The sequence below is a fragment of the Mycteria americana genome, chromosome 9, assembly GCF_035582795.1.
Source record: "Mycteria americana isolate JAX WOST 10 ecotype Jacksonville Zoo and Gardens chromosome 9, USCA_MyAme_1.0, whole genome shotgun sequence".
NCBI lineage: Eukaryota > Metazoa > Chordata > Aves > Ciconiiformes > Ciconiidae > Mycteria > Mycteria americana.
This window is the reverse complement of record NC_134373.1, coordinates 41,466,956-41,490,547: the sequence shown is the minus strand read 5'-3', so window position 1 is coordinate 41,490,547 and position 23,592 is coordinate 41,466,956. Positions and strand designations below refer to the sequence as shown.

General features: G+C 37.0%; 1 protein-coding gene across 2 annotated transcripts in view; it reads right to left on the bottom strand.

Annotated features, from left to right (window-relative positions):
• Positions 1–23,592, bottom strand: part of ACVR2A (activin A receptor type 2A) — a 70,434-nt gene that overhangs the window by 27,112 nt on the left and 19,730 nt on the right. For both annotated transcript variants that reach the window (XM_075512246.1, XM_075512247.1), the window contains 3 exons: positions 5,148–5,355; positions 2,685–2,794; positions 1,116–1,270 (listed from right to left, as the gene is read on the bottom strand). In XM_075512246.1, the coding sequence (XP_075368361.1) occupies positions 1,116–1,270; positions 2,685–2,794; positions 5,148–5,355 (473 nt within the window). The remainder of the gene's footprint in view (positions 1–1,115; positions 1,271–2,684; positions 2,795–5,147; positions 5,356–23,592) is intronic.

Sequence of the window (23,592 nt, the reverse complement as noted above, 5' to 3'; positions counted from 1 at the left end):
ATAAAAAGTGTTTTAATTTTATTTAATCATAAATAGCATCATCATTGTATGAGAGGCAATGTATTCCGAGTGGTCACTGCACTGAGTTAGGAAGCTTAAATTCAATTCCTACTGCAAAAACACAAGTGTTGTGGGACCCTGGGCAAGTCGTTCATCTCTCCATTTCCACTACCCACATCTTTCCTATTTCTGTCTGAAGAGTTTGCTGTCTTAACTCTTTTCATAAAGGCCTTCTAATCTCGACTGAATCTCTAGACATAACTGAAGGAAGAGGAACTCTAGTATTAATACTAATTACACCTACAGAATCAGCTGGAGCCTGAGAACAGCAGGAGCTGTGCACATGCAGCCAAAGGAGGTTTGTTTTGATGCAACACCACCAGTTTACATTTCTAGATTTGGAGACCGCAATCTCCTAATATTTTTTTAAGTAAAACACAAACACTGCTAAAACTGAAACATTTTAAGACAAAACACAAAATGCGTAAACAAGTAAGAGGAAAAAGATGACAGGAATCACAGTAAGGCCACGAGCCGAGCTAAGCCCTGGAACTATGCTTCAACTGAAGATTTTCTTTACATCCCCTTTAACTGGTATCTGTATCCCAGTTCCGTGCTTTTTCAAAAATAGAAGCTTCTACTAGTTACTATTTTCTAGTCACTGCAAATTGCCGTTATGAATTAGCGTGTCTCCTTCATTTTTGTTTTAAGCTAAGCATTACATAAAGCTCAACCACAAGTAGCTGTACACAACTTTCGGACAAGTAGTCTTTTTAACTAGGTGGGAGTACAAGATTCCCACAGCTGTCCAGCAATACTGCGTCTTTGCTATCTGAAGTTTTGCATTTAGTTTTTCTCCTCCCAAACACACAGATGTGTAAAACCATTAAGTAGTTGCTCATACATTCATCAAATACCAATTAATTAAAGGAGATAAGGCTATTTAAGTAAAGCTTAATTTTCTGCTTTTGCGGCTAGCAAGCATTAGCACCTCTAAACCAGGAAAGTAACAGAAGATTTCAGCCACGTGACAGATGCACACCCCTTTCTCTCCTCTCCTCTTCAGAAAATGGTTTTACCATTCGAAAAACCAAAATCATAACGCAGCGACTTACTTGGGTTGGAACGAGTACTGGAGGATACGCTAGCTTGTGATGTCTGTACATCCAAAATGAAAAGAGCACAATCACTGCAATTCCCATTATAGGCACCAATGAATAAAGCAAGGTATTGAACAGAGGTGGCTTAGGTGTAACAGGATTGGAAGTTGCTGAAGAAATAAAGAAAAAAAAAAAGACACAGCTTTTAAGAAACAATATTCATCCACTGTTTGAAGTGTCTAGCATCCTGATTTTCTAAAAATGCTTGCCATCAGCACAACAGGCTAACAATACTTGATTAAATAGTGTACTTTAATATAAGCAGACCCATATCTAAAAAGGCAACATTTTGAAAGCGCAGAAATAACTTATATCCCCACATTTACACATCAGCACATCTAACTTTTTTGTGCTTCTAAGCTCTGCCTATCTACAGCGTAAGAGGTGTTTGTATTTCAAAAAGATTGCAAGAATGCCATCACCTAATGAATGAAAAAAAAAAAATCAATACAGAGGTTTAGTCTTTGGAATGCATACAGTAAGATGTCATTAATAAGCGAAACAGGCCAGAAATAATCTGCCAACATTTCTATGCACTGGTGATTTGCTGAAAATAAAAGCTCTCTAGCTAAAGACACTTCCATAGGACCTCCAGAAAGGCTCCAGAGAAGCCCTGCTTCTGAGGCAGCTGGTGCAGGAGCAGCCACAGACCCCCAGGCAAAAGAGGTTTCATGAGAGTGAAGAAGAATGTCATTTATTGCCTTACCAGTATCACTGACAAAAACAACAAGAATATCTCTTGGGTCAAGAAAGGCTACTGTAATCTCATAGAAAATGTTATTTAATTTCATAAACAACTTCCTCTGGCTATTTGGTACCCAAGACATTTGCTGTTTTCAGTTCAGTTATTATTAACATTATTCAGTTTTCCAACAAAGATTAGATTCTTGACTGGAAGAAGATATGCAAGAATAATCAAATAATCTTTTAGTTATTGTTTTTTAAAACAATTATTTGTTAAGTCTGCCTATCTGATTTTCTTTGTAACCTGGGAGGAAATTCTTTCCCCCTTTTTAAAGGGTACTGTGTCAATTTACAGAGAAACTCAAAGGTCCAATTAGTTTAAAGAAATAGTGAGAGCATTGTTTCAAGAAGAGGGGCATTCATAGGCTGGCACATGCGTATAAGGATGATACGGCTTTTAGCCCAATGATTCATAGACACTTACAGAAGCTTAACCATACAATTAAGGTAAGATTTGACAGTAACTTCTGTATCTTAAAACAGCCAATTATTTCAGATTCTCCTTCCTTCTCACCCTTAGAAAAGAGCTGAAGTACCTTTTATCAATTTAAATTAGTTCTAATATAGAGACCTTTCAAAATTGGAGAAATGAACTGGCAATTTTCTAGGCTCTGTATGCGAATGCACACAGCGCATCCATCATCCATTCCAATCAGAAACGTCTGGCAGGAAAAACTGACCACAAGATTTTGAAAAGTCTTCTCTCCCGAACATGCACAATATTAAGTATTTCTGAACTCTGCTAAGCAGTTCCTTCATAAATGTGTTAGACTAACTTACGTTGCGTGACCTCCATTTCTGGAAAATAGAAAAAGCGTTCATTACACATATTGCCTTCACAACAACAGAAAAACACTTCAGGGCTGTCTTTCTTCTCTATGCAATCATTCCTATAAAAGACAATAATAATAAAAACTTATTAATCTTAAGTTGGGTTTCGGTTTTTTTTTTTGTTCAAGAGAAAACATATGCTCATATTTAAAATTTAAAGTCAACTTCATTAAATCATCCAGGATAACATACTACCCAAATAAGAGTTAAATCTGAAGAAACAAATCAAAAGTTTGTTCATTACGTTCTATTGCAATGAAATACCATTAATATTAAAACTGAAACAGCACACTTTTGCTAGTTTTGAAACAAAGAAAACCACCAACAGGATGCACTTCAAAAGCTGACAAAAATACTGAAGAACAGTTCACGATCTAGATTTAAACAGGACAAACAAATGATCAAATGGCTAGTGTTTAACCATAAACTCACAGTACAGGGTTGCATGGGTGGGAGATAAGTGGGAAGGAGAATTTTAAAATTTTTCTCTCTTTTTCTAAAAATAAAATAAATTTCTGCAATTTCCCCTGCCTACATTATGCTCATGGACAGGGCTTATTCCACTCAGGGAATGAGCTGCAGGAAAGGAGTTCTATTAACAAGCAAGCTGAAACTATTCAAGTCAGGAAAGAAGAATAGGAGTCATGCAGGAGACAACTCGACAGCAGAAAGAGAATTTAAAAATCCTGCAGAAATAGTTGAGGATTTTAAATACAGATGAAGATCATCAAAAGTGTTATGGGTTCATCTCCAAAAATTAGGTTATTTTATAGAAGCAGCTATTGCAATTATACTGTACTGTAACTTCTATAAAAGATTTATTCTTTGGTGTTCGTAATCTGCTGTTGTTTGGAGCACATCATACTGCAACTCCCTGTTTAGTAAACCACTCTTCATTCCCAGAGAGAAGATTTTGTTTAATGGACATTTTGGACAAAGCACAGCAGCATGCATTCTTATGACAAGTTACAGTTAATGAGGTCTTAGAGCCAGACAAACTTTTACTCAGTTTTCAACTATTTACTTAATGTCCTTCCTGCATTTTATCTCTTCTCCCAATTTCTTTTCTTTGCTCAAGGGAGAATTTAATACCAATTTTTTTAGACTGTTCAAAGATACATGTGTAACTAGAGGGATAACAATGCGACAGAACTCAATTCTATTTCCAAATTGAACAAGTTCTATTTCCAACCTAAAAGTTTAACATTTAGCAGAAATAAACTTAGTTCAGGAATTGTAAATAGTCTTCTATTTGCACTTCTTCTGCAAAGCTACAACTAAGAATAGATTAAAAAAAACCAAAACAAAACACACCCCAAAGTACTTTCCTATCCTGAGTGACTTACAGTTGCTAGATACTAGTAGCAACAAATAAGATTTCTTTAAAATTGTCCGTCACCTTCTAGCATATCCGAATGTCAATCATGCTGTGCAAGTAAGCTTGCAGATGCTTTGCTACTTCTCTGAGAAACAGGTAAATCAGAGCTACTGTTCAACTTAGCTTTAAACTGTCATTAAAGGAGGAAACATCCTAGTGTGTGGGGACACTTTATTTGGTAGACGTGACTATAATGATTTCTTCTATTCATTCAACATTTAAGAAACACAAAAGGAAAATTTTCTAAAATAATTGCTAAAAATAATTTCTAAATACATTTTAATGAAGATCTGTTAGGCATTTATTTTCTTAATTCTCTCCTTTTCCAAACAATACCTGTTTTGGTCAAATAAAATGTAGTACAGTACTTCAAAGAACTGTAATACCATTTCTTAAGAGAGTCATGACCTTTATTCAGCCAGTATCTAACAAAACCCAAGTCCTGCTGTTACTGCTCACGGGTACTTGCTAGACCATCTGTTATAAAAAAAAGACTGGAATTTTAGAATATTCGATGTCTCTTAGAGCTGCCACTGAGGTGAGCTCTTTAGTAAATCAGAAAAATACTTCCACGTTTAATTAAAGAGCAGACACAATGTGCTGACTTTCCTACTCCAAAGACTTTGGAAAAGCAAACTACAGAATTTTGCATTCTCGTTTCAATACCTATATTTGCATTGTTTGGCAATAACAAGTCATTAGAAAATCTATTATTAATGGCCTAAAAAAGAATAAATTAAACGCCTGGGTTTTAATATATAGTAAGTAAATAAGAGAAGGCAAAACATGCTATTCTACAAACAAGACAAAGTACTTAGATGAAGTCACGTCCCTAAATACAGGTACGTTAGCAAAAAAAAAAAAAATCATGTGTGTATGCATGTGTGCATCTAAAACAAGGTAACTATTCATAGACTACTGTATTATCATTTGTCTCAAGTACTGTTTGCAAAGGGCAAGTTGTATAAATTATGGACAGGCAAAGTAGTTTAAAACTACAAATAAATTTAGCATTTATAGAAAAACTCACTCACCTGTCATAACAATTGATGTCATCTAGCCAGCAACCTTGCTTCACAATTTCAATTGATCCAGAAATATTCTTCCATGTAGCAAAACAGTGTCGTCTTTTATCTTTATCACCATAACAAGGTTCAATACCACTGCGATTTGTTTTATCTTTTTCCCAATTAGCGTTGTAGTAGATACACTCTTGTGTTTCTGATCTGCCAAGTATGGCACCTTTTAGGAATGAAAATTAAATCACAATTAAATGGCATTCTGAAGGATGAGACACACGAACAGTCGAAACCAGTATGTACTAAAATATCATACACCACTTGCATCAATATACCCTCTCTCCTCTTTTTTTTTTTTTTCAATAAAGAAAGAAAACATTTAAAGTTCACAAGCATTCCAAGTAAGTGTTGAAACATAAAACAAAGATCTTCTGTTAAGTCAAACAGTGACTTGGATAACTTATCAAGATCTGAAGAAATATAGAACAAGTTATGGCAGTACTTTTCCCTGAACAGCAATAGCAGAGAAAAGGTGAAATACCGAACAGTAAAGATTTAGTTACAATATTAGCCAAACAAGTAGAATTTACCAAAAGCCATTTTTGCCTCTTATCTTGTTACACATGCCAAAAAAGCAGTTTGTACATGTTAGAAACCTAAACCCAATTAATAAATTCAGTTTTAATCCATCAACATCTCTTCCCCTAGCTTTCATCTGCAACATAGCTTCTTAACACAAAGCACTGAAGTATAAGACACGCTACACTAAAATAATATATTTTACATCATTCTTGTTTGCCAAGTGAGCAACTGGAATTGAGACCAATAGGTGTGAGGCAATGGTCCCTAATCTCCAAGGGTAGTGCAGGTTTTTTGCTGTGTGACACAGAAGACCTTAGGTCTTTGTCATAACTCAATAACCAAGTGCTTCTGCTCCCAGAAGGCCTGGGGGCACGTTTCCCCTTCCCACAGCGGGTACCCAACATACACAGTGGGATCAACCACGACGGCTGATGCGCACGCTTCAGGCAATAAAAGCCAAGTGGTGTTTGGAGGCCAAAGCACCGATTCAGTCTGTATTAAATGTGCTGGTGGACCAAAACAGACTAGCACACTGGCTTACTTATCCTAATACAGCATATGATTTTTTTTTTTTGGTCATCCCAGTATTCTTAAAAATAAACGTTTCCAAACTTTTAAATTTGAGTCTTTTAAATAACAAATGTAATTGATTCATCAATGCCTACTGACAACCTACAGCCAAAACCAGCAAATATTAAGACTGAGGCACCTCTAAGTGGAGCTAACTTCATAGTTTTAATGTGATATGAATGACCAATCTGGTTTCTGCAAAGGTAAAGGGTTGTTAGGATGCAAAACCGTTAACAAAATACTGGAAGGGAGTAGTAACTGGCTTTTACTTCTGTTTTTATCTTGTCAAATACTGCCAAGAGCATGTCATTAATCTTCATCATTTAATACATATTAAAAACATGGAAAAACAGAGGGGGAGAGAGAAGAGCTCAAGAGTCAGAGGACTCACTTCAAAATTGAGGAAGGGTCAGGAGGATGACAAAACATGCTTACTTTGCCTGTGCAGCCATCTGATATTTTCAGGAGAGACAGGTACACTAGACATAATGCTGAAGATCAGATTTAAACAGAAAAGGTCTTCCATAGCAGTCAGCTTCATACATGTTTATTTGTATCACTCGTTACCTCCTTTATTCACATATATTCACAATAATTTTGATACCCTAGCTGTTGCCTTGTAGCCATACCCATACTTTTCATTCTCCTATAGGAAGGTATGGCAAGCAGAGCAGCTATAACCTCAAGTTCTTTTGTGGGATGAAATCTTTGTCACCCAGGCACTCTACCCAACAGCAGTAGGAGGTGGGGGTCAGGGTGACCGGTACACTGGCAGAGGCTTCCATCACATAACACCTCCTCAAACACACACAACCAACAGTAAGGTAATTTTTCTCAGTGAACAGACCCGACCATACAGGGACCAACAAATTTGCACCCCTCAGGGTGATGAGAACTATTTCAAACTGAAAATTGCTGCAGCCCTCTTGAAGCGCAGCACAGGACGTCAGAGTCGAGCGCAACACTGACCATACTGGGCATCCCACGTTACCACCTTCAGAAACTTTTGACTTTGACGCATTCCCAAAATAGGCAGAGGATGCTGCTTACGCTCGTTGGGAAAGAGCCTGGATGTTCAATGGGAGAAATGCACTAGCCAGCTGGTAACCCTGCGAGATGCAGCATGTTAACTATTATATTCTTTGTGCTGCAATGGCCTGACCTTTACAACTCCCAGCTATGGCAAGAAACAGATGAGGCAACAGATTGAACAATTTGGTTCTGTCAGTGCAATAAAGCAGAAGTCCTGGATTTCTCTCATATGTGCCATTCCTTTTCTTCTGCTGCCAAGCCTCGCTTTGAAGGACCATAGACAAGCCGAATTTGATAAAATTCAAAAATTACAGTAAAATTAACTTTGCACAAATATTTTCCTTACACATCTCTATCGTCACGTTTTCTTATTCATTAATGCTCTGAATCAACTGGCCAGACCTATCCAACTGGCCAGAAATCACACTGTTGGTTCAGTGACTTTGGATCTGACTGGAGCATCTAACCATAATACCTTCTCTAGGGGCTAAGTGGACATTTGCCATAGGTCTGGCCAGACTAAACTGATGTATGGACATACCAGGACAATCTTGGCTTAACCTTTCGAAGTAGAAAAGCAGGAATGTGGTGGAAGCAAGGGAAGAAGAGAAAGGGAACCACACAAAGAAGGCAGCCCTGAGCCCACTGCACAAAGGAAGCATCTGCTTATAACCAGCTCTGCCACCCCCTCCACAGGGATTGAACTCTTAGAGGAGAAGGGCAGCTGGCATTTACAACAAAAGCAAATTTATCTGGGTCCCAGTTTAGGCATAGTATGTCTATAGTGATACTCCCTATACCCATTTTGAGTGCTGACAAGTTGTTTTCATATGAAATTGTCAGGTTCTTGGGAAATCTCTTACTGAAGCTCAAAAGGCAAAACGTTGCTGCTGAAAGAAACCATCAGCAAAGCACCAGCAGTATCCTAAGGACTGAACTTAAAGTCTGAAAGCTTCCGAGAGGAATACATTGAAAAAGCAAAGAATATTCCAGTATATAATAGAGTTTAGTTTCGGCATATTAAGACAGATCACATTTAATATATGCTGTTATCATATTGCAGTTAGTGTGCTGCTGTATCAATATATATTTGTGTTCATCCACAACAGCTGCAGTAAGAAAAGAAAACCAACATTTGCTAGTGAACTTCTGAACTGCTGTTAATACAGGATACACTGTAATTGTTAGCAGTCCAGAAAGCAATTTTATTAGAGTGTACATGTGCAGTCTGGAAAACCTCACCTTAGTAGGCATCTGAAGGACTGGCTACCATTTTTTCCAAGCAGTAAGACTATATGAATGCCTGAAAAAAAAAATCTAGCCAGTTTTTTTAATTTTTTTTTGGGGGGGGGGGGGGGGGGGGGCAAACAAAGAAATCTATGCATAGCTAATAAGAAGGACTATACTAACACAGCCCTAATTTAGAAAGGGATTACTGGAAAAAGATACTGGATGAAATCTGAATTCTCTATTACAGATACCACTACATTACACTCGGGGCGGGGGGAGATACCAGCTCCTGGGAGTTTATCATCAGCTTTATTTAGTAAACCTGAAACTGAGCAACACAACCATATTGGTCTGTAATGCAGGAATGGTTTCATGACATTTTTAATAGAGTCTGAAATGTGATCATGATCTTCTCCCTCATTTCCTGAGAAGACCAAGACAGAGCCCCCCCCCCCAGTCCCCAAATACTGCTTTTGCAGCATAGTCAGTTGGTGACACCACATAAAGACACAAAGGCTTCCACTCAAAGGGAAAACGAATCTGTGATTCCTTGCTGGTTTATGAAATCTAGCAAAATTTTTTAGGCTGAAGTCATGAAAACTAGTGAGAAGGCTACAAAGATTAGTTTGATAGCACTGAGATCTAAAACATCAGCGTGGAAAAAAACCCAAGTCTTCTGAAAGCCAGTCTATGTATGTAGATTGCTCTGACGGGCACTCCCAATGTGTACCTAACACATCCTTAACTAGAAGGGAACTAAAAATAAAGTTTTAAACTTATTTCGGCATGTCTTCCAGCACTAGACAGAACTACAGACTTCTTTTCCATCTAGTATGTTTCCGAGATGTACTTACTCAAGCCTGAGATGCAAATGGCAACACTGAAGTCTGGAAAGAGTAATCGCATCTGTATTTCATGGCTGCACAACCTACCCAGACAAGTCCATTACGCTGTACTTGAACTTGATTCTATTATAAGCACTAATGACAGTATTGGTAAGGATTTATATGCAGGAACACTCATGTGATAGAAAAGGACTCTTTTTTTTGCTGTTTCCTAGAAAACCTAGTATATAAAGGAATGAAAGGGTGAAGTTCAGTCTGGCAGCTACCTATACTTACTGTAGAAAGGCTACCTAAATTGTATTATGTTTGAGATTAATTTGAACTCATTCCGAGCACTGAGATCCACAAACATATAAGGAATGGAGCAGTTTATTGGAATAAACTAGTTGAGCGGAATGGCCTGAAGCACCACAGGGACTGGACATTGTGAGTTGCTTAGCAGACAGAACAGCCCATTCGCTAAGAGATCTGAATTGTAACGCGCTGTTATAGTGGAACAAAGAAGGACAAAAAATGTAGCGTAGCATCTTGAAAAAACTTCAGTTACTGTACAGGTATCTTTTTCAAGTACTTGTCTATATATATTATTCTATTTGTTTCCACAGTGATCTCATATACACTTTCTAGACCCACAAATATATCTAAGAACAGACTACAAATATACACTAAAAAGGCCCAGCTTTGATGTTTCCACAAGCAGGAAGCAGGTTTTTACCATTCTGTATTTTTTCTGGTAACACCCAAGGGAGTGTTTCTCAAAGGAAAAATAAAGAGGTTATTTTCAACCTAATAAAGCAAACTGAGTTACAACAGAACAGACCTATTCTGTCCTCCTTATACATACCAATATGTCCCAAAACATATTTTGTTGATCTTCAGACAAGTATTAGTCCCATTATCATTGTTCTCAATGCTCACAGGTCAAACAAGGACTGAACTTCATATCAACCGAGCCAAAGTACACTCATTAAATCCCAACACAACAGCAATTAACTTAAGCAATGCAAGAATCAGGAAAGAGATAAACAAGACAGCAAAGTAACAAATCACCTGAACTGTTCTCACACTGCCTTATACAGAAGATGCGTATCTTTTCAGACTAGAATTTCTCACCATCATTCTCCTTTTCAGCATGTTCCACCAAGCCTGCATTGTAGTTAATCAAAAAGTCATTGGGGAAGAATGGAGAAATGCCACCAAAGTGCTGCACCTCTGCGCAGAAGTCTGCGAGACTTACGATCTTTTAAAAGGCTAAAAGGTTAATCTTAAAAATTTAAAAATTGACTTGATGTTCTAAAAGGCTTGTTTCTTTTCCTAAAATAAAAAAATGAGTTTGCAACTCAACATGGGTCTTACAGTAAACTTGGAAGTTTTGGTGTAGCTTTTTGTATAACAATATTAAATTTCAGTTCTCCAGGATTATAGTATGATGGGGGGGGGGGAATATCAGGAAACCTGTATTTGCTTAGCTATTTCATCAAATACTTTGAAAATATTTCAATTTTTTTTGCAGTTCACACCTTGCCAAAATGAAAAACTTGTACGGATGAGCCTGCCCTGGAAGTATGAAATTCTCCAGCTAAGATGAACACTTCTGAAAAAGAGCTTTCCAGAGAGAGAATCCAGTAACAAAACCCTGAAGAACAATCTACCTAATAGCACAGGTTCCTAAATATAGTAGGAACTATGGAGGATGATGTCATCTACAAATAAGAAATACAACTGGGGGGGGGGGTAGAGAAGAATAACATCACTCCACTACTATACTGTTAAAAATTCCTTGCAACCCCTTGTTTGCTAGATGGAGAGCAACAAGAAAACATACACGTATCAGTACAGAAGATATTTTTTTAAAAAGTCAGCTGCTATAACCCCTTGATGTTGTTATTTTTTATATCTATATATCTTGTTTATTTAAAAAAAATTATAGTGAGTGTAAATACAGATTCTACTCAGCATAGACAATATATTGAACCATTCATCTGCTTCTGAAGTTAGGCAACTCAAAAACTGTTAGGTATCACTCCTGGATCCAAGACAGCTTTTAAAACAGAATCAGATAATGCATATATTTTACTTTGGAAACAAACAATCAGACAGCGCGCATGGTATTTGATCTCTCTTTTTGTCACAGATCCAAAGGCTGGTGCTCTGGCAATGAAAGGTGGAGTTGGACCATTCATTAGCTGTTTTCTGACATTAAGCAGCCAGTGCACAATGCATCAGTCTTTCTGAGGTGAGCTACAGAATTAATACATATTTGAAGCACCCTGTACATGGCTTGAGTAGATCACTGTTCCTCTTCAGGGTGCAAACAATGGGCCAAAACACTGACATTCTTAATCTCATCTACACTTCATTTTTGCAGTGAAGTTCCACATAATATTTAAAGGCATTGCAATATTGTAGTTCTAGTAAGAGAGATTTGGCAGACTTGGGTATCATGCAACTTACGCAAATTTTTTTGAACAAAAACACCACTTCAGACTACAAAATACTATTCATACATGACATGCAACACAAAATTAGACACAATCAAATGAAAGAACTAGGATTTTGGAATCTGTAGAAGAGATGCCCTTAACATATGCTGAACATCCAAGTTAGAAGAAACTGTCTACCTGTGAATCCTTATGCAAAAGTGGCCACTTGACCTTTCGAAGTTCAAGCTTCAGTAATCAGCCACGTTGAAGAAACCTGTACATCTATAAAACTGTGAACTCATTCTGATGAATTTTCCAGAGGAATATTTAAGAAAGGCTATTAAACTTTTTATTTATTTAAACAAAGAGCTACAGAGACCTGAGATTTTAGAAATGGTGACAGCAGAACTAATGGAAAACATCTTTAAAGGGTGGAGGCCACAATTCAAGGGAAAGGATGCAAGTAAAGATGAGGAACCTCTTAGTTCGACAGTTAGTCTGAGAGACTCCACGGTACCATCCAAAGTCAAGTCTCCATCTGAGTGATTAAAGATGATGGGATTAAGGGGGCAATTGTGATATGTGGATTACTTGGGAAGAGGCCACTGCAGGAGGCATAACAGTGGCATCTAAATCTCGCTGAACTCTTGCTCAAGGAAAAAAAAAAGCTGAAATTACTTTTGCAATACGTGTTCCTCCCTGAAGTCCCTCCAAGCAGTCTGTCCTATTGTTAGAAGAAATTCATAATGTCGTAATAGGATTTTGTAGAGAAGTTCCATTTTCTGCCTTGTACTTCCGAGTATCTTATTTAAGACTGGATTTAAGGAAGTGGAAAAAACCCCAAACCTCTGGTGTCCAAGTTTTCCAAAAATCGTATCAGAGCAAAGCATGTGGCAGAAAATGGAGAAAAAGGGTCATCTATGTTCTTTAGGTAGAAATTAAGGTGCCAGTAATGGCACAACTGGTATCTATAGCATCAGCTGGCTACCTCTGAAATAAAGATTGTCATCCTCTGGGAATCTCTAGAAATTTCAAGTTAAAATAAGTGCTATTTTTCACACTTTTGACTTCAAGGGAACACACTAAAACACAGGCTGATGTTTTCAAGTTCAAACATGCCATTCCTGTCACTGCAAGGTGTGAGCAGCACAAAACAGAAAAACTCTCATCTACTACCTAATGATATTGTAGGGGAAAGAAGCTTGAAAGATTCTGTAAATTGTTTGGGTTTTTGAAGCACAGCCTTGGGACTACACTCGTCTCATACATGCTGGTAGCTTTTATAGACATTACTGGTCAAATGTCCCCTCCCCAACACAACAGAGAAGGTATTACAAGGTGATGAAAGTCTACCACAAGCAAGTAACACAGGGCTCAACACTCACCAGAAAAGTTTAAATTCTACAAGATTCAGAAGTTGAAAAAAAAAAAAATAGACCAGCGCCAAACAGGCACTAATGCTAGAAATACAGTTTCCAACTAGGATTACCCTCCTCTCCCCAGCAAAAAAACCCCAAACACAAACAGGAAAAAAAAAAATCAATCACTACAGAAAATAATCACAGTAGTAGACCTCAAAGGAAGAGCCGTTTCAAGTCAGCCAAGATTTAAAAGGAAGCAAGAAAAAGGGACATGGCACAGATGACAGGGACAATGATTGCCTTAACGGGTCCCTTCCCACCACTCTCCCCAAGAATACTGGCCCTCAATACTGTATGCAGGTTTCAATGCATAAACAAAACTCAAATAAAAACTCAATTTTTGAGATTAAAAACTTGGAAACTGGGGTTCTGCTGTACCCTGACTGTCTAGGTGGTATCATCTACAACTTCTCCAGATGAAGCTCAGGTAAGGCAGCTGCTCATGAAGTAGCTAGGGATGCTTTCCCATTGCACATATGCAAGAAACACCATTTCCACACAGAGTCTTAGAATGCTGTTAATTAAACTAAAAAAAAGTAAGGCACTTCACTGGTAGGCATACACCCAGACTAAAGCCTAAATAAACCACCTAAGGATATCAAAACTAGATTAGGAAGATATGAATCGTTTTGAAGGATGACTATCATGCTGGTGGTGGCAACTAGCAGAATTTCTATTTTGAGGCCTGACAGCGAGTTTCCCAGCAATGATCTCAGATACCTGTCATAGCTGTTCATCTGATTTGAGAGTCCCAAAGCAAGTGGAATCCTGCAGTGCTTGGTTGCCAGTGCACGTGCTGCAGCACACCAGATAAGAGAAGTCTCAGTGTAGGCTCCTTCCATTGTAAAGGCCTGCACATCTATTCAAAGCCTCTACACAAGCATTCATCTAATGTAGATGGTGGCTAAGGAGATAACATCTGGCTTTTCTTCATACCCTTCTCTATCATGCTAGATTTGCCAAAGATAAAATAGGGGCCACAGATAATTCTAACTACAAAAAAAAAAAAAAAAGATTTATCTTCAAATAAATGCTATCTTGACAGCTTAGAGATGTACGCAAACTTCCTGCTGCTCTACAGACTGCATTGAACAATCTAAATTCTCCATACAGCAAGAGGAAATTGATCTGCAGGTACCTGTAAAAAAGTGGGGACTTCTCATGGATGGCATCCTGCCTCTACTGCCAGTGCCCAATGGTTTTAGTCTGCTTCCCACCTTGGTCAGAGCGATACCTCAGTAATGCCTGGCTGTGAATCTCTATGGTATTTCTGGCTGTGAGTCTCTGTGGTATTTCTGATCAAAAGGATCCTTTCTCAGGGCTGGTATTTGTAGAAGTTCTCTGAGCTATGAAACTTTGTAAGAACTTCCTAACAGTGAACTATGAAACATTTTTAAGAACTTTCTAAAATGAAAGTTTGAAATTCCTGCAACCTCATTGAGATGGGAAATTCTAACATATTAATCACGTAATAAAAAGCATAAAAAAGCAGCTTCACAGGAATTCTATTTATATTTAAATTTCCTTATCTGATTAGACTATAAGACAAACAAGATCAGCAAATGACATTTTCTCCAACTCTTTTCCTATACTGTTTGTTCCATGCATCTTCCAGAATCCTGTTGAATACCATCAGCATCAACATTTCACCAGTATACATAATGAGAAATAAGGAGTGCCTCCTCTTCCCTCCAAGAAGAATGCCTTCTGACCCTTTGACAAATGCGCACAGAAGAGTGGAGTCAAATTAATTAAAAAAAATTATTATACCTTTCACCTTCCAAATCAGTCAAGTTCAATGTAAATTTTTTAACAGTTTGACTGCAAAGAAAACAGAACCACACACCAAGTCAAACAAAAACACAGTCAAGACATCTATGAGGCAAGCATCCAACTTCACATTTGATGTTTCCTCCATGTGATGCATCCTACCCCCACTTCTTTTTCTGTCTTTCAGGACCTTATATAACTATTTAAAAGACAACAGGACCAGTCTGGTTCTGTCTTAAACTCAGATCGCAAACAAGTCTCTCTGTGGGTGTTGTGTCCCACTCTGTGCTATTACAAGCAAAAACACTACACAGTTATCCTTCAGATGCTGATCAAGCTTCTTAGTTAAATTAAAATTATTTTGCCATTGCTATACTTCACTTTTTTCTGCCTAAACATACTTACAACCAGGTTTGGTTGGGTTGGTTTTTTTTTTTTTTTTTTTTTTTTAAAGCATCAGCTGTATTCTTTTGCTTAAAACTGGCCCAGAAAACTTATACACTGCTAAGCTATTTGTCTGGCCTGGCTCAGCCAGCAGCTGACTGGCAGCAGCTAGCTGGCTGGCTGATGAGTACACATACACTGACCAGCAGATCCAGACAAAGTACAGCTGCCCTTGTCCAGATGGCAGCTAAACCCTACGAAAGACAGGTTCCAGATTTGTGTAAACAGAGAGAGGGATTACCTTGGACATGCAGGCAGACAGAATAACATGGTGGAGAAAAGGCAGGATCCAGTATTGAAAAATTCAAGCCTTTAAAGGTTCACCCATGCAACTGAGCTGGAAACCTTTCTTTACCCTTCCCTTATTTTAACTCTCCAACATATTTATGGAGAATCATCAAGTTTAGCTTCAGTCTTGATTCCTCATAGTCAATCGTCCAGGGGTTTTTTTGTATTTTTGTTCTCCTTTTCATTTCACTACCTCATCACAACAGCAGGCCTTTCCAAGTTCATCTTTCTCACACAGGTTGGCCAGAACTACCTTCAGTACTTCAGACACTTCCAAAGACTTCCCTGGCATCAGTATCGTTTTTGTTCACTAGGAAATACTCCTTCAGAAGCGTTTTAGGATCACGTGCATCACAGCCAAATCACATTAGTAGCTCATGGTATCTGTTATAATGCAAGACCATGGTTTGAAATACATTTTTAAGTTGTAGTGCCATCAAAAAAAGCAGACTCTGCTGTTCAGCCTCACAAACAGCTGAACTGGCACAAATGAGTGGAAGTAATTCCTTCCTTCAGCTACTAAACTTAAATAAATGTCAGACTGCAGCATTATACATCTGAGTAAATACCTACCATCATAAAAATGCTAATATGTTTTTGACTGCTGAACCCTCTTCCTAAAGCAAAAAAATCTGCATAACCTCAAACTTTGCTGTATCTGTTTAATTCTATTTCTACTGTCCAGTCCTTTTTATGTAAAACTCCAAACCTTTTCTACATTGAAAGAACTTTAAAATTTGTGTCTTTATGTTCTGAAATTGGTATTGATTATATTAAAAAAATCCAGCAAAACTGCCTCTCTACCTGCGGCTAAACTGGCTGTCACTTGAAAAGGATTTTCTATTTGTCCCCTCTCAGGCTGCCTTATTTTGCTCGCTGTATGAGACTGTAAATCTGAAGATTATGTAAAAATTCCCATTCCCATTGCTTGAAATAACCCCTATTTTTATGGACAAGAACACTGTTGATACGGCAAGCATATACTCTTCTTGCTTTCAAGCTGCTAAGTCAACTCTGCCTCAAGCTCCAAACACAACACCACAGGCAGTTCCAGCTACGCAAAACCTCGACTGCAGCTCAACTCCTTGCTGACCACAATACTCATCTTCAACAACGATGATCTGGGTGCTGAATGAAGGGTGGGAGAGAAGAGTACCAAGATTTTTTGTTTGAAATACCTAGTTCTGGACTTATTTTCTAGAGAAGATCAGGCAAATCCAGAGTTCAACTATCTTACAGAGTCTTTGTTAAGTAAACATTTTCACCATATGTAATGCTCACAATTTAAATGTTCTTATTACTTTTCACCCCCATCATCACCTTTTAAAGATACTACACATCAAAGTGAGCTTTCCCTCAGGAAGTGAGAGCTGACAGAATTTCACTAGAAATCATTACTATGCCAGTTTTTACGTAGAATAAATTCTGATATAAGTGACTGGTAAACTGTCAAAAACTTCAAGTATTTAAGATTCACAATAAGAGGAAAAAAGCAATGGAACAACAAAACAATTTCCTAACGTACCTTAATATTAGTCTATTCTTCTGCTCCATTTTTTTAAAATCTTTATGGATTCTCATGAAGCAGATTTTGCTATCCACTGGTCATGTTTTGATATTATTACTAATTGTGTCCAGAAAAGCAAGATCGACAACTAGAAGAACAAATCCAAAAAGGAAGTATTTCAAAACCAAAAGGAGGTTATTAAAGTCAGGATACTACATACTAAAACTTAACTCATTATTTGGTATTTGTTGTCAATGCTTTAAGAATAACTGACTGGAAAAGCGAACAATTTAAAAGCACTTTCAAAAAACTCTTAACAGTGTTCTAGAGGGTAACTCTAGTAGTGACTTTAAGAATATGCTACACATTGGACAACGAGCACATTTATTGTCATTAGACTAGTTAAATGCAGCAACTGCTCCAACAGCTGTCTTAAATGAGCACTGATCTAACACAAGAATCAAATCAATACAAAAGTGACCCACGATAGTGGCTTTTATTTCTCTGACCTGCCTACAAGCACTTACAAATAGTCTACGTTTTCATGTTCAGTGCTTTCCTTAAGGGGGGGGGTGGGGGGGGGTGGGAAGCCTTTTCTAAGGCTGCTTGATGTTCAGTATGAAGCAAGGCAAACTGACATTTGAAAATATCAGAGCCCAACCATACCCGAGCTAACTCCAAATAAATACTACAACAGTTTCTTAGGTACGAAAAGGTAACTATGCACATGCTTCTGAAGTCTGGCCCTCATCAAGTGGCAAAAGAAATATTAATCTCTCCAGAAAGTCTTCTCAAAATAAATTCCGAAGTGGATGAAAATGGCTGTTATTCTTCTACCAGAAAAATGCTTCTAAATTGGTGTAATTTAACCTATACACTGGAAAATGCAGAACAGTATGGAATCACCCCTCTTTTTCCTTATCAGAGTGAATACCAGTTCAATTTAGTAATCCATAAATCGTCTCCCTGTTCCTTAAGATGCACAAATAAAAATATTTGGAAGATTATACATATAATATACCAACATCAAGTAATTTGGAAAAAATCCAACTAAGGAAAAAAAGACCAAAATATTCTTATTTGTGGTTATGTATGAATAACAAAAATTTGATGTAAACCTACAATGTCTCACTTAAAGGTACAAAATACCTTTTAGAAACTCAAATTAGTGCTGGAATTATCTCTAAGTATGAAGATACTGAAGGCATGTTTTAAAGGCTTTAAACATCTAAACATTTAATAATTAATATATCAAACTACATTCTCATTTAACAACCATGGACACATGCTTAATAAAACTGAAATCAAGAGGACTGTGCTTCACTGTTTGTTTGTTATGAAAAGTATTCAAAACCACACTAAAAACTTCCTGCTACTGGATTTTTTGGTTTTAGCAAATCACGTTTTGTAACACATGATCAAGCTGAATTTTGGTACTACGTACCCTGATTGTATAGCCCACATCTGACATAGTACAATAATCCTAAACTATTTACGAAGTTTATAGCATGCAAATCAATGAAAAAATTGCCTTTAAGTGTTCAATTAAGCCAGTTTTGCTTCATTTAACTTTGCAAGAAAGCCTTAAAAATCCATTTGTTACAAAATATTGTATGAAATTTTTAGTGTTAACTTTTCACTATGCTAATTCAAAGCATTAAGATAATTTACCAGAATTTTATTAAGAAATTACTCTCAGGAAGCCCAGGTCTATGCAAGAGAGCCCTACTCAGTTCTCAGCTACTTAAGTATCTACCTTGAGAACAGCAACTCCAGTTCAGCCAGTACATCAACTATTTACTAGGTAATGCTTTTAAAACAGGGGGAATCTAGATTTGCTGTGCGAGACTTGTATTCAAATATTTTACTTTAATTAATTTTCCCCTGATAGCTATGTCAACATTCAGGCATGATTACAGGCATGATAACCATGCCTTAATATAAAAATATTAAATTTTGTTACAGAATTAAAATAAATAAATAATAATAATAATAATAATAATAATAAAATAATCACACATCATTGCCAAGACACAACAAAACCAAAACGGTTTTAGCATTGTATAGTCAAGGATTGGGAAAAAAAAAAAAAAAAAGAGGTAATGGCAAAGTACAGAGCAACGCACAACACACTGCCTCCCATAATGGATTTATAAGTGTTTTTTGAGAGCTAAGTATTATTTAACTTATTATCTAGTTATTTCTCCATCCATTTTGTATGCTTGATGAGTACATGAAGTCATGTTTCCAAACGTGGATTTAAGACACCACTGTGGTCTAGAAGCTACAAACATTTCATAAACAGCTCTAACCAACAGACTTACATAAAGCACTCAAGTGGCAACAACAACAAAAGTTATAATAGAAAATGAACCCTATCTACTTTAATATTTAATGGAACTACCCAAAATGTTTTACTGACTGACGATCAAATAGTTTATTAGTATGAAAAGGATTCCCCTTCACTTAAAACTTCCCCATAAAATATAAAGTTCTGAAATCAGTCCTATACAATCTTCAACTGATAAATAAGCAAACGAACAGAAAATCTGATTATTCCAAATCTTGAAAAATCATTCCAGTTGTACTTGGTGCGCACAAGTGAGGAACCGATCATCTCCCAAAGCAGGGAAAGATTTAATACCAAGATAAAGATCTCAGAAACCCGCTGCTTTCAAGTCTTTTGCTCTGCCATACAGTGGGCACATACCAGTCCCTGATAAATTTTGTTCTGTTCAGGTACTAGACGTGTCACTGCCGTGTTTGACCCCCTTGCACGGCTTGAAGCAGTCCTGTTCAATCACCCTGAGTTGCCAGGGTTGTGGTTGGGAAGAAAAATCTTGGTGTAGTAGAATGAAACAGGTATTAACAGATCACTAGTATCAGACCCCACAGAAATACAGATGACTGCAGCAAGATCAAAGAAGCCACCACCTATCTTTAGATGTACATCCAACAGGAGGGAAAAAAAACACTTAAAAATATTAACCTGATTCACTCCCTGTGAATTTAACTAACATTTTGAATAATATCAGCTGTATCTGAAATAAGCCAAATGATAGTTTTGAGGCTTTCAGGATACAAAAATACTGATTTTTGCTACTTGCTGAACACTTGCTGAACACAAATGTGTAGTTTTTCTAGTACTCAAAGAAGATACTTAGTATCTTTATATATAAACATATAGACATACAAAAAACCCCAGGTAAGATACTTTCTGGCATTCAAGAAAGGAAGATGATAAACGTAATAGAACAAATTTTAAACAAGATCAAAGCTGCAGGAGAATGCAGACAGACAGTCTAGACTGCTTTACTTCTGAAAGCCTAAACATATAAAGCAACATCTGTAAAGAACATTAATCACTTTTAGTCTACAATCTTACCACCTCCTAAGCAAGCAGAAACAACTTGTCCTTAAAAATCATATGCTTATATACAACAAGCATTTTTAATTATCTTTAAATTAGATATTTATCACTGATTACAAAGCTATTATATTGACTTCGAAATATGCTAAGGTAATTTTAAATACACTTGCACAGTTCCCTGGATAAAGGATTTGGGGACGTACAAGACAGAAGAAAGCACTGGTTTCTGAGCAGCAACAGAATTATTTTTGCACTGCTGGTGTAAAACGGGAATTCTCTAAATATTGAATTCAGTTGCGATTTGCTCTTCTTCATTTAAGACAGTAACTCAGCAGGCAGCAATAAAGCGTAATATATTTTCTATACACAGTTTTCTTAAACTAGCTTTGGGAAATGACTTGAGAATATAAACAATCAGCTTCCTTTTGACTTTTCTTCTGTAAAAAAATTTATCTTGCTCCTAAATTTTTAAAGGGAATTAAAAATTGGAGAAGTGGTGCATATATACATATAGAATATTTATGTGATTTAATACATATCCTTTAATACAAAAATAATCTATTCCTTGTGTACATCTGTTTATTCTGCTTACGTTGTGGTCCGTTCTCACTTATGATTTTGTATACTCACTAGCAATCATTTAATTTATTTTAATAAAAGTGTCTTGCATTAAAGTTGTCCATTCTGCCAAAATTTTCATATAATCTACCCTTCAACAAGAGCCTGGGAGAGACATACCCACAAAAAAAATCCATCGTCTTATAAACATGAGGCAACAGCTGTGAAAATTTACATTTTAAACCCGTAGGAGCAAAGAACTGCAACCGGTAACTTCTGCATCAAGCTCACAACTTTTTAAACAACCCTACATCCCACAGCAAACCTAATGAAATGCAGCAGTCAATTCAACATTTATGATTCTTATTCAGTGTTAAATTTCTCATTTAAAAATGGACACTGTACATAATCTCACCTCCACCAGGATTCACTGAAAATACTGATTTTTAGTATTTATACTGGCTAACACCTTTAAGGTCAGAAACCCCTTCTCATTGTAGATAATTGCCAGGCATCATGCTGTTTCTTCAACTAAACTGATTTGAGATTTCTTAGCCCCTTAATAACACAAGATTTGTAGACAAAAAGGCCTTATTCTTGAAGGCCTTTTTTCTGAATTCTTCCCAGTTTGTCGACTTCACCTTTAAAGTCAAAGCTTCAAAACAGACATTTTTCAGCAATAATCTCACCAATGCCACAGTAATATTATCTCACACTAAAGTAGTCAGCATTTCATTGAAATGAATATGGCAAGCATCTGGGTTTTATTCTTCTTGCACATGGAGGAGCAGCAGCATCTTAAAGCTCTGCAGTATTTCTGTAGTGCTGTAGTTCATTTGCCTATGATCTATTTAAAGAATTACCTATCTTTAGTCCTACTGACAACAGATTTATTTTTTTTAATGCTAACTTGAGCCTCCTAAAAAATGCAGTTTAACAAAGGGATATTCTGCACACCTTTTGAGACTCCCACACCTGTGGAAAACAGAGTGCTCTGCAAAATATCCTAATATACTACGGTTTAAGTTCACCTCTTCCTCAGGAAGAGAAGACAGTTAGCAGGAGAGTTCTGCAAAGTTGCCAGGGCAGCAGGCTGGTGGCAAAAAGCATCAAACAAAAGCAGATTAGACTGGCATATGCAATGAGTGTACAACAATATAAAGCGTGGTGTTATTTTGTTATTTAACTGGGCCACCACATAGTGGAACACCAAGGCAATCTATTTTCCGGCCAATTGTTCAATTTGCTTATCTGATGTATTCCACCACAATATTATAAGTTTAAAAAAAAAAGTATTTAAGTAGAGTAGGAAATTTTAAAGTACTGAAAGATTATGCAGAGATTTTCTCAGAGCTTGGCTATTTATCTTCAAAAACATGGGATTGGTTTTGGCTGCCAGAGTTTTTACTGTGTTTAATTAGGTAAATTTGATAGAATAAGTAAAACTGGACAGACTACTTTTGGTTTGTACCTAGCAAACAAAATTTCATTTCTATCATACTGCAGCTATACGAACTTCATTCTGACATGGGGGGAAAAAAAAGACCGGATAATAAAAATTGAATACATGGCTATGCCACTAATGTATCCCCAGAAATCTCAAGAACTTTTTAACCTTTGAAAGTTTCTGAAAAGAAGGAAAAACCTCACTCTTTTAGAGTGCAACTGCATAGTGATCTATTTATGTAAAGTATTTAACAACCCAAGCATATTTGGTAGTAATTCTACCCAACAGCCCATCACCACTACCAACCCGCCAGCCTCCATAACTTACAGATATCTGCTCCCTTGGCCGTATCATGTTCAAGGCTGTCATTTTGGCTTCTTCCCCCAGACATGTGTGACCTCTTTGCTATTGGAATTGCTCTTCCCTTCAGAAGACAAGCTTTGCTCTTTGGAAACTCTAACAGTCTACAGACATCTAACATGGAGTACGTGCCCCTTCCATCTAAGCAGCTTGACATGAAAGAACTACAGTTCACTAAAAGAATCTCACGGATGCGCGTTTGGTGTTACAAATTCACCTAGCAAAGCTAGCCTCACTCACAGGTAAGAGCTACTATTCTGCTTTTTTGTGGAGTAAGGAACTAACCACGTAACCTAGAAGAAATAACACTGTGGCTATACAAAGACAACTCAGGTTGTGACACTTCTCATCAAGCTGCGAGTAGAAAAAAGAAATCCGGAAGTCCATGGATGAATCAGGGATGTATGCAATAGAAGAAAACAATAACACAAACAAAAGCTTTCAGGTGAAAGTACGGCACTTGCTACTAGAAGTTAATTTGTCTTCTAAATTTAGATAACAATTAAGAAAATGACATCTATTGACCTGAAATCCTGAAGGCACTTCAGGATATGATTTTGACCTTATTCTTCTTATTCAAGAACACAGTGAAAGCGAGAACATGAATGTTGTT